Source organism: Phoenix dactylifera, chromosome 10 (genome assembly GCF_009389715.1).
Source record: "Phoenix dactylifera cultivar Barhee BC4 chromosome 10, palm_55x_up_171113_PBpolish2nd_filt_p, whole genome shotgun sequence".
Classification (NCBI taxonomy): Eukaryota; Viridiplantae; Streptophyta; class Magnoliopsida; order Arecales; family Arecaceae; genus Phoenix; species Phoenix dactylifera.
This window is the reverse complement of record NC_052401.1, coordinates 983315-995333: the sequence shown is the minus strand read 5'-3', so window position 1 is coordinate 995333 and position 12019 is coordinate 983315. Positions and strand designations below refer to the sequence as shown.

The 12019-nt window shown below is 39.0% G+C and overlaps 1 protein-coding gene across 3 annotated transcripts; it reads right to left on the bottom strand.

Moving 5' to 3' along the window:
• Positions 1-226: 226 nt before the first annotated feature.
• Positions 227-7695, bottom strand: LOC103703255 (auxin response factor 18-like). Of its 3 annotated transcripts, XM_008786035.4 has the most exons (5): positions 6525-7695; positions 4460-4732; positions 4149-4372; positions 3996-4073; positions 227-434 (listed from the first exon to the last, which is right to left on the bottom strand). In XM_008786035.4, the coding sequence occupies exons 1-4, from the start codon at positions 7608-7610 to the stop codon at positions 4052-4054; spliced, it is 1605 nt and encodes a 534-aa protein (XP_008784257.1). In that variant the 5' UTR covers positions 7611-7695; the 3' UTR covers positions 227-434; positions 3996-4051. The 3 variants fall into 3 exon arrangements, with proteins under 3 accessions (XP_008784257.1, XP_026658829.1, XP_026658830.1); XM_026803028.2 differs by having other exon boundaries at positions 4149-4732; XM_026803029.2 differs by lacking the exon at positions 3996-4073 and having other exon boundaries at positions 4149-4732.
• Between the last annotated feature and the right edge of the window lie 4324 nt (positions 7696-12019).

The following is a 12019-nucleotide window of genomic DNA, read 5'->3' as shown; positions in this document are numbered from 1 at the left end:
TTTTTTCCTCCTTGATTAAACTACTGTCTCCACTTTTCTTAGATAAGGATAATCAGAAAGAGTTCACTGTAGTGGAAATATCAGAAATAAACACCTAGTGGCATGCTCAGTGGGGCTGAAATACCAACAGGCAATCCCTCAGGTTCAAAACAAATGATCTACTGAAATTCCATGAAACTGCAACCAAATTGTATCACTTTAGAGAAAGATCATTAGCAAGAAAACAGAAACAACAAAAAATATACTAAATTGTGGTTGCTAGCGGGAATGGATGGTTCAAATGTCACAAGAGTTGTCAGTTTTCAATATTACTACATAAGGGAGACAATGTAAGAGAAAATGTCACTCATCAGTCCTGCAACTTGAGTCAAAATAGTACTGCTGCAAGAGTCAGATGCTGAAATTAATCTTCAAGCTTCCGTCATCAAATACATCTGTCATAGAGAAAAGAGAAGAACACCATTCAGATAGTATACAAGGACATATACAATACCTCATGCTTACAAGGGCCTATACAGAACTTCTATTCAATTAATATCAAAATAAGTTACCAGCTATGCAATGGGTTTGTGATTTAAATGTTACTATAAGGGAGAATCATATACTAGCTCCTTTGGCCATTTCTCGTAAAGAAACCATATTTTGCTATCCCACATCTCAAATGGAGTCCCATGCCAGGGAGGCCCAGAATTTCCATTGAAGAATGGAAATAGGTGAAGGGAATAAGCCAAGTTGTGGGCTATTGTAGCATTGCTCTTACCATGGATCACATGCCCTACATGTTTTTTTTAACAAAAAGGAAAAGGAAAGCCAAAGAACCAGATGATTTCTCACTGAATGCTCAGAAAAATGCTCCATTAGCCGGATGATTTCCTAATTCAGAAAAATCTCTCTGACAGCCCAAAAACAACGAAATTTATTAGGCTTTGCGAACCAGACGAAGTAGCATCATGCATAGCTTTTGTATCTCCTTGTTTATGAGGTTGGGCTGCTTCATACACTAGAAAACAAGGCGGATGCAACGTAATTGGTCTACTAAAACTAAAGGATGGCAGTAACTGCAACTTCAGAGGAATCAAAGGATGCTGACGCCATTTAGAGGCATCAGCATATCCTCAAGGAATCTTGACATCAGTCATGGCTCTCCATCAAGTCATCCATTGGTATGGATCATCCAATCATAGTCAAAAAGCCAACTAATGATCCTAAAAGGAGTTCTATTTTCTCATGAATCTCAATGGCTCATTCTTCTCATTGATCGATAAAAAAATGAGAAACTTGATAACTAGTATTCTTCAAATAATACTAGATCATGATGATGATGATTATGCTTTTTGAGTAACCTCCACAAATCAGATTTGCACCTTTTGACATGATCTTGGAACATTATTATGCTTCATTTACTCCCTTTGGTTTGACTACATTTGGTCTTCAACTGAAATGTTTTTAAAGAGCCTCCTTTTTCCATGACTGTATCTTTCCCCTCATTCAAAAGTAGTTTCACTACAAACTACTTTTAACATTTTTCCAGAAGTACAAGTAGCAGATTCCTCCAATGCTGCATATTTTCTGTCAACAATCTCTACCAAAATTGACTTGCATTTAAAGCATGCATTCATTCTCAAAGCATGATATCTCAGGGAATGGTACCAAGTTTTCAGCTTTAAGTTGGATTCTTAGAAAACTGACCAACTGATGTTGACCCTTTTTTCCAGTAATGGTTTGTGCTGTTTCCTTATTAGTTCAGATCCACAGCCATATCAAGAACCCTTGCCTTCTCAGAAAACACATATAGCTTCTCTAGATCTCCACGAGAACTGTAAAAGAACCCTACTTACCAAGCAAGCTGCTAGCCTTTATTAATAGTTACCTAAATTTACCCATCACTTTGCAACTGCTGCTAAATTCCTCAACTTCTGCTGATGTTACTGTGACAAATATACTGATGTCAAACCACAGTGGCATCTTAATAGAAGACCACAGTGGTTAATCTAAATTGAGAAACTACTTAAAAATGCTGATAAGAAAGCAAAAGGATGCACATCAACATATAAGCTTTAATGCTCAATCTCAAGAAGATATCTAGTTACCTAGATCAAAAATGCATGAAAAACTGCTAGTTACTCCTGTTCTTTTGGAGCAAAGCCAGGAAACAAAATATATAATATCTTATCTTCAGATATGAATCCTCCAGGACTTGACCAAATTTTAAGATCAGAAATAGGCAAGGGTTTCGACTTATCCTGCACCAAGAAGACATGAACAGAGCATGACAGCCCTCCTTCGCACATGCTGTCAAAACTATAATGAAATTATTTTTCAAGTTTCAATAGTTTCCATGTCAAAGCTTAGCTCTTCGAGCGAACTGTGTCAACTCCGATTCACTTCAAGGGTCTATAACTATTGAGCTATTTAGCTTCCATTCTAACAGAATTTACACCCTATAACATCCATACACAACTACGTAAATACACGTGCATACTACTGTATTATTGTCTTGAATTCTTATAAATATTAAGCACTTGAAATTCACACATAGATCTTTTAAATAATACTCATAATGGATATATGAGTGACTAATTAGGTCCGACCAAGCTGATCTACAAAAAAACTTACACATATGAGTTAAACATATTGGTTAGAGTTTTTTTCTAAAAACTATAAATGCCATTCTTTTATGCTTTCTGCAATCTGTTTGCCTCTAATTTTAATATTTAGGGTTATATCTTCCATCATTATGTGCTTATTCACTGCTTCGTTAGACCTACCAGACAATTTTGTGAGCTCCCAGGACCCTGAAAATCCTTAAAACCCCAAGCTGAGAACCCCAATTTTTACCAAGCTTGTATCTGGCCTTTAATACAAGCCAGCTCATTGACAATCCAACTACATCAGAGTTTGATCTATTTGAACAAAGCTAATTATTACAATGATAATGAGATGGAAACCAGGATAATATACACTCAAATATTATAATTTTCAAGCACTAACACACTAAGGTGGAAAATTGTTGTGTAAAATTAGTTGAAGGCACTAAATAATGAATGTTAACCAAACAGTAGTAAACAACAAAGGCAATAGCTCAAAGAGGATTCAAATTCAAAAGAAATTAATTGCCTAGAAGTAAACATGCCTTCTCGCAGGTAATTTAGTTGTTATTCTTGAGAACTAAATCCAACAATATAATTGTTATTCTCAACTCTAGGTATTTGAATGCAAGTAATATGAGGCAAAAAAAAAATGATGATGTTGCCTAGCCACTTTGAAACTTTGTGTTTGCTGACATGCAATACGGTTGGAAATGGTACTCCATATTATTTCATGATACTTTTGACACTTTGCATGATCAATTATAATGGTGTCATCTTTCCATGTCTGTATTCAGCTCTTCTATGTCTATGTTCCGCTCTTCTAGCAATGTGTTAGCCAGTCCACTAGTTATGTGTTATGTAAATATCCAAATATATTTACTCAAAAGCAGATAATATGTGACCCAGTGTCCACCCTGTTCCTTTAAAATCCTCCCTTGTACCATAACATTATTTCTGTTCTAGTTAACTTTAGCCAAAAACGAAAAGATGGCTTGACCTAGCTATGGAAACATTGTGATTGTGTAAGTCAACTGAATACATATTTCAAAAGGCAGCAGTTTAACTGCACATAACAAAGCATTTTTCAAATGTTCAAAAAGTGGTAGCTTATCGCACTTTTATCTTTATAGTTGCATGTTACTTTTTCAGTTCCTCCTTCAAGTCCACCTTAATCAAACTTGGAAACGGACCACCACCTAACAAGCAAGTTTATTAGTTCACTTACCAAAAATGTTGGGGGTCATAAGTCAATTCTGGGTGCAGTTAGCAAGTAGTTTGTATTGTGTTGTATCATAAGCTGTGTGATACGATCAGTTTTTCTCCAAGTTAGAAATATGAAGTTATTAGTGCACAGAGTATTACAACATGAAATAATGTGCAGAAACATTATTCGATCACTTATACCTGTACATTATCATGTTGCAAATGCAGACATCTTCTATTTTATGGAAAAAATCCTTCTATAGCTGAAACTCTTTGATACTGCACATCAATACTGTTACAGTTACACTTGCACCCAGTCGATTCAGTAAAAAAAGTAAAGATACTAGAGCTCACCATTGTTGTCCTTTATCATCATCAGCATCAGGGGACTGGTCTACGTGGATGATCTGACCAAACAATTGAAAAGGAGGCCTAATATTTTCCTTGTTTGGGTTGCAAACTGCAGTAGCAGGAAGCTCCATGCCCTGGAAATGGATGCTACCTTGGCTGAGAGGCGATGAGCTCTCCGATTGTGGCGTACTCGCAGCATTCAATTCTTTAGAGACCTCAGCTGTTTTCTGTTGCATGTCATTGCCACACTGATTATCAAAGTACAAGTTATCAGTAATACAGGGTGCAAAACTGGGCAATTTGGTTACACCGACCGAATTATGCCTGGCTCCCTGCATGCCAGCAGGAAACATATTGTAACTGAATTGTGTTGGTTCTATATTCGCCATCATTGTATTAGTCATCCCTCTCATCGGAAAGAACATTCTCTCCTCTGCATCCATGAATAAACTGGGAAACTGTAACAGCCTTGGTTTCTTTGTGTCAGAGTTTGGGGTTTGCATCTGAGAAGTGGCAGAATCTAGCTCCACTTGCCAAGGATTGACACTTTGAAGGTATTGTGAAACCTCTGACTCATCCCAGGTGACCTAAACGATAGAAACAGTTAATGAAAGATCATTTAAGTGAGCTTAAACATCTCATATTCTCACTCAAATTGGTATCTATTGTTTTTGTTTGTACTTGACTGAATTGAACTTTCCAAGGAGATACTGAATGGGAAGAATTTCAGCATAATAAGTCAATTATTGATGCCTTAATTTTTTAAGATTGAATGCATGTAATATATGGAATATGAAAAAAGAACACCATTACAGTTGTATCGTGTTATATTGTATCAGCTAACACGACCCTCCTCTATGTGCCCTCTACTTGACAGCCACAACTTCAAGAAAATCAAGCAGCTTCATCAGTAATTATTAAACACTTGATGGGAACATGAATGTTTAACCAAAGTTTAAATCTGATCAAGATTGATTCAAGGAGTTTTGGCAGGATTATAGACAGTTTTACTCCAAGTCTGGTTTCAAGTAGAACTCAGTGGCTAAATTTGCCAGACACTTGTTTACTTCAGAAGTGCAGCCACTCAATTCTAAGCTAACTTCAAGCCCTATGCTTACCAGTCTAAGACTCAAATCTGATTTAAAATCAGATGGAAGGGTTAGAGCTGCCATATGAGATATTCCTAATCTATTTAGTCTGTTTTAGATAGACAATATATGTATTGCTTAGAGATGACACAAGATATTTTTGAAGTTATACCATCTGTATAACCATATAAAGCAAGGCTTTTGTCCTTAGATAAGAGTCTTTGACAATCAAATAAAGCTCCGCTTTTACCCTTAATGAGAGGTCGTTAAGGATGGGTTTATTAGCATGTCCCCCTGTTTTAGACTCCTCATAACAACTTAGCTTGCAATTTGATGAACTCTCTTGTATTTCAGCTAGCAGCTGACACGTTAGCCTCTTTAGTTTTCCTCTATCCTTCTTTTCCTCTTAGTCTCTTAATCTGTAAGTCTAGATACCTCCACATCATTGGCCAAACTCCCAGTATCAGTGATCAAAAATTCCGTTTGAATCACATTCACAAATAAATTTAATATGCTCAAGTTTATTATCATTTGTAATAAACTTCACAATGTTGTGCGATGGTTTTAGCACTTGCTGGTCATCAATCCTGTTTGTGAGATAGAAAGATATCATAATAATGGCCAGTTGACCTGAATGTTTCGTGTGGTGGTTGAAGTGTTCTTGGTATAGAAAATGTGATATTACATGGATCATCCATAAGGTCTTCAAAAATGTTAATTATATTAATGATGTTATAGAAAATTTTGGGAAAAATAGACAGTAAAGCAGCATTATGATCTGAAATTTGAACTCGACCCTTCAATCCAGAGATTACAACCTACATATGATTTACATTCAAGTATTAACTTTTCAGATGCATCCACTTGGAACAATATAATCAGATTTCAATTTTATATGTCGTTTGATAAGTAAAACAAAATTCAAGATGCAATGATATAAAATCAGATTCTATTTCCAAGCGCCTTCATATGTACAACAAAACATAAGAAGTATACATTCTCACAATGCTCTCATCCTAACAATAATCCAAGACAACAGCACTCAACAAACAGCTGTCACCCCTAAACAACGCCTAAAAAAGTACAGATACAAAAAAAACCAAAATAAAAACATCTGCGAGAAAAATCCAAATACTTCTTGCCCTTTTCTTTTTTTTTTTACAAAAAAAAAAAGCTGCATGATGGAAAAGTCGGCAAAAGTTTTTTAATTGCAAAAGCAAACAAGGTACTTAAATGTAGGACGAAGAAAAAAAATTACAGGATAAGAACAGAAACTGAGGAAATAAATTACCTGAAGCATCCGCCATGGAGAAAGGGGCCACCGGGCTTGATCCTGGACAGTGGTGCCGGACACTGTTCCACGGAACACCGTTGTCCTGGAGAATCCCTCTGTCTGTACTGACATTCTGACTCTCATCCCGGCAGCCCAAGGGACCCTCAAAGCCGCATTCACCTTCTCCACGCCTACCACAAAGTCCGCCGCCGAGGCCCTCGGGTAATGCACCACCGCAAATTGGTGGCCCATCTCCGCCAACCGCACCGCCTCCACCACCGCCTCCGCCGGAATCGTCCCCCGGACATCCGTCGAAAATCCCTTTCCGATGCCCATATTCATCTTAGACCTGTCATCCGGCGCCGCCGCCCCCGCCGCCGCAGGAGGAGGAGAAGGAGCAGCCTGGGGGGCGTGGCGGAAGTAGTCCTGGGGTCCACCGGCACAGGGCCGCGAAGCTCGCCGGATTCCCGCGTAGAGAAGGCCATGCCGGTTCTTGATGAAGACCACCGAGTCGCCTGCAATGAGCTTCTTGGCGTTCACGAACTTGCTCCACCCGGTGGTCAGCAGGTGTCGGCGAGGTGTCCCCCGGTAGATATGCCGGAACGTCCACACCTTCCCATGGACATCGCGGATCGTCACGTTCTGGACAGGCGGATCCGCCGTCATGTCCAGCGGCGGAAATATAGAGTCCGCGCAGAACCTCGGCACCGAGAAACCCCCGCCATTGTTCGCGTCGCTCGGCGTCAGAACCTTCGCGAAGGCCATCGCCCCGCCGTCGTCCGGCCCCTCCACCGAGGACAACGGCGGCTCCGGCGAGAGAGACAGCGGCGGAGTGGGGCGGGGGTCGAGGAGGATGCGAGCGAAGACCTCGTCGGTTTCGGGGTCGGCGTGGAAGCCGATGGCAGCCGCGCGGCAGAGGAAGAACGGGGGGCGCCAGCCGCTCCCGGCGGGGAAGTCGGGCAGGGAGGAAGCCTGCTCGGCGTGTCCCTGGGGGAAGTACCAGACAGCGGATCTCACGGCGGGGAGCTTGGCTGCGGGGCCGGCGCAGGCGTGCCAGACCTGGGGATCGACCGCCGGGAACTCGGTAGCAGCCTCCATCGCCATTACAGTTAGGGTTTCGAGAGCTCGACTTCTCAACAAGAAGAGGTCGAGGATCTTGACAAGAAGAAATCGAGGGTTAGGGTTTCGATCGCCCTCTTCTCTTTCGCGCGCTTGCTCGCTGGCTTTCTTGAGTTTTTAGTTTTGGCTCGGAAGAGTTTATATAGAGTGGAGGAGTGGAAGGGAGACGGTCCCGTCTTGGAGTCGGCGAATGGGCACAGAAACAGGTGTATAGCGGAATTGCCCTTGTACTTTCCGAGAATCACGCTATTGCCAGTTCTCCTGGAGTTCACCTGGATTTCTTTACCCTTATCTTTTGATGAAGTTACAAAGAATAACATTTCCGATGGACGAAACTGCCCCCGGTGAGCCCGAGGTTGTCGGGATGTTGGGATCTCCTTACCTTTTCGTTAGCCGGCGGGAATTTATCTGCATCTCACTATAATTATTAATTCAAATACACGCTGCTCCGATCTTTTCCCCCGATGTTCAAAACCCGGTGAAATGCACTTTCGGTGAATTCGATTTTATTCCGGTTTATAATCTCTTTGGGAAGGAATGGGGGCAGCGAATGAGAGCAAGATTAGAAGAGTCTTTTTTTCAACTGAGGGAAGTGGGTCTCGGTGGGAGTCCACCATACGGGAGTTGGACCTTGTGCTGTCCAATCGCAGCCGAGATTCAGTTATAACGATAGAAAGAATTCGGGATGAAAATCGCTGGAGAATAGCCACCAACTACTTAGGAATATTCCTGGATGATGTGTATCAGAAGACGAATATAATTACAGACTGAATTGTCTTCTTTGAATATGTTTTGTAACCACCCCTCCAGCTTTATGCCATGGCTGTTCTCTAAAGTTGTGTGATTCACACCAATTTTGTCCGGGCGTAAGGTGTCTAAGTGTGCAGCAACGTGGGTCGTCTGATTTAGTATTAGTACCGAGTATACGGTCCCAGATGGATGGAAGATCGACGTTTGGTGGGGTCCAAATTGGGACAGGTCAGCCGATAGTTTAGATCAGAAAGAGTTAGAAAAGAAGAGGGATTGACGGTGCCCAAACTCATGAAATCCAGAGGCATTTTAGTCAATAATTCTTATTTGTATTCTTTTTTTAAAAAAATTGGTTATCGTATTAACTTCAAGCTATCTGGGAAACGGTTTTTTTGGATCTAATCTCTTTTGGGGCATTACGAAACGCGACAGAGCTGCCGTAAACCTGAATCATGTCGTCCTTAATGGAAACGTCGAAATAAAATACCGTAATTTCTTGCGAAATAAATTTTTTCGTTTTTTGAAATTCTTTAACTCTATGTGACGGTATGATATTTTAGATCGGAAAGAATCCGAAAAGGTGCCCAAACTCTTAAAATCCAGGGGCATTTTCGTTAATAAATTCTTATTTACATTCGTTTTTAAAAAAAATGGCTATCGCATTAACTTAAAGCTATCTAGGAAACGGTTTCTCCGATCTGATCTCTTTTGGGGGCGTTACGAAACGCGACAGAGCCGCCGTAAACCTGGATCCTGCCGTCCTTAACGGAAACGCCGAAATAAAACATCGTAATTTCTTGCGAAATAAACCTTCTCATTTTTCGAAATTCTTTGACTCTATATGACGGTATGATAGTTTAGATCGGAAAGAGTCCGAAAAGAAGAGGGTCTGACAGTGCCCAAACTCTTGAAATCCAGGGGCATTTTCGTCAATAAATTCTTATTTATATTCTTTTTTAAAAAAATTGGTTATCGCATTAACTTAAAGCCATCTGGGAAACGGTTTCCCCGATCTGATCTCTTTTAGGGGCGTTACGAAATGCGACAGAGCCGTCGTAAACCTGGATCCTGCCGTCCTGAACGGAAACGCCAAAATAAAACACCGTAATTCTTGCGAAATAAACCTTTCCATTTTTCGAAATTCTTTGACCACATATGACTGGGAGCCTGGCTGGTCTATGTTTTTTTCCTTCATTAAAAGTGTTTAGACTTTAGAGTTCCATGGCTTTAAAGCCTCTGTTTGGGAATTGGAATTGAGTGCAACATTGCCTATCTTGGATACAAGGAAGTCCAAAGTCATAAATAGTCCCTAAAACCCTCTTGGATTGTCTGCTAGTAACTAACTCAAACTGTGTGCGCCGTCATTATGGACCATTTAGAAAAGGTAATACATCTCATAGAACAAACATCATATGGGCTGGCTTTCCTATTTACACATTTACAAAAAACTGAAAATCAAAAGCTTCCCTGACAAACAGAGTGGTCACTCTAGTGATTTTTTTAAAAAAATATGGCATTCTTTTTAAAATATATTTTTTACTGCTATAAATTATATAGCTAAATAATATACACCAAGCAAATTGATCATCTATCAAGTTAACACACATTTCTATATAAATCGACATATAGTTTCCAAAATATAGTGTTTAACAATACACAGGACACGATTAGGTAATACATACTTGACATATTAGTCATCTAGTAACCCAATACATATCTTCAAACAAATTCATATATAGGTTTCGGAACATTGGTATGTACTACATAATTAGATGATACATATTCATCGTCTTCCTAATATATATTGCAAGCCTTTTTGATACATATCTAGTGGTGATCTAATATGCACATCTAGATAAATCGATACACAATTTTCAAAATATATTTTTATCAACACACACTACATAGCTAGGTGATACACACATCGAGCAAATTAGTCATCTAGTAAGCTAATACATATATCTAAGTGAATCGATATATAGTTTCTAAAATAGTATTCATCAGTATCAGTATACAATATACAGTTGGTTAGCTTTGTCTAGTTTGCTAAGTATGCATCATCTGATTATATACTGTGTATTGGTGAATACTATATTTTGAAAACTCTGCATCGATTTACCTAAAGACATATATTAACTTACTAGATAATTAATTTACTTAGTACATATCACTTGACCATGTAGTGTGTAACGATAAAAAAAGACGTTCTAAAAGCGAATTTATGATTTTTTATATTGATGGGACCCATGTAGTAACTTGTATTGGAGTCACATAGCCAATGCAAGACTGCATGCATTATAACATGTTTGTCGGGCTCTTATGTCCCCATGCAATTGCTTTGAAAATATTTCTCATGTACACCAAATTGACTAGTGAACTGAAGCATTTTCCATCTTGTGGTCCAACTTTGGGTGCAAAAAAGGTGATTGCAACTTGCAAGTCTACATCTACCATTTTCTTGATGATCTCGTCGTTGTTCACCGACCAAATATTTAACTAGAGTATTTCTCGACGAGCAGACACTAATAAATTATCTAGTTATTAATTCATCATCAAAAGGCTGGGGAATGTCCATGCCTTGTTTATGAAGCACTCATGTGACATGTATGCATAATCTCATTGTTGTCGCACATGTAATAACATTGCTAAATCGACTAGTATAATCTTTTCATATGCTTGGTGACCCTTGTAGGAGTACAAAATACATGTGGGGGCTACAAAAAGAAAAAAAAAACTCATGCATGATCCTATATTCTAATGCTTCCTATTTCACAAAGCCAGTATTAACTTGCGTGTAGGGGTGGGTGATTACCATTTTCTCCTTAGGGATATTCGAAAGATGGCGAGAGGCCAACAGGACAGCAGATTGGATAGTTTTCTATATGGTTAACTACTCTGGAAGACTCTGTAGCTAGGAAAGAGGGGACTATCCAGTGCATTCCAAAACTTTTTATCTTTTGATTTCTTTGAAGGCTCGTTTGGTTGCGGGAAGCATTTTTCCTCCTAAAAATATGATTTTTGGGAAGCAGATTCCTAGAAAAAGGATGTCTGGAAAAGTACTTTTGGCATGTTTGGTTGACCATGAAAAAGTGACAGATTTTTAAAGTGCTTATATTTGGTTGACCATCCACTTTTCTGAAAAAGTTATATATAATTCCTATTATACCCTTAATAAAAATTGGATCTTTAATGCCTCTTTAATGCTGAAGGATTTTTTTGGAAAAAAATAAAAATAGAATGATTTCCGGCTCATGGGAAAGTAACTTTCTCATGTTTCTTATGGAAAAAACTTTTCCATGAACTATGAGAATCCTATTCCCATAAAAATGCAACTTTTTCATCTCTCTTCTTTAAAAACTCCAACCAAACAAGAGGCATTCTATTACTTTTCCGTTAACCACACTTTCTTCCTTTTTTTTTCGCGAACCAAACGAGCTCTGAATATATTCGTATATGCTATGTATGGTGCATCTATTTAAAAATAAATAAATACTTGCAGGGCTACATAACTTTTTTTCTAATATTTTTTTGAGCCTCCAAGATGTTTTCATCTCTGTAAATAAAATAATAAAAAGATAGTTAGATGGCGTCCTTGTGATGCCTGCAGTGTGCATGGTGACGAAGTTGAATGGATGGGTTGTATA

Coding starts and splice junctions, on each gene's coding strand:
- LOC103703255 (XM_026803028.2), bottom strand. CDS start 7,610: ATGGCGATGGAGGCTGCTACCGAGTTCCCGGCGGTCGATCCCCAGGTC. Junction 4,733..6,524: donor CTCCATGGCGGATGCTTCAG/GTAATTTATTTC, acceptor TCTATCGTTTAG/GTCACCTGGGATGAGTCAGA. Junction 4,074..4,148: donor GATGATAAAGGACAACAATG/GTGAGCTCTAGT, acceptor ATTGATGTGCAG/TATCAAAGAGTTTCAGCTAT.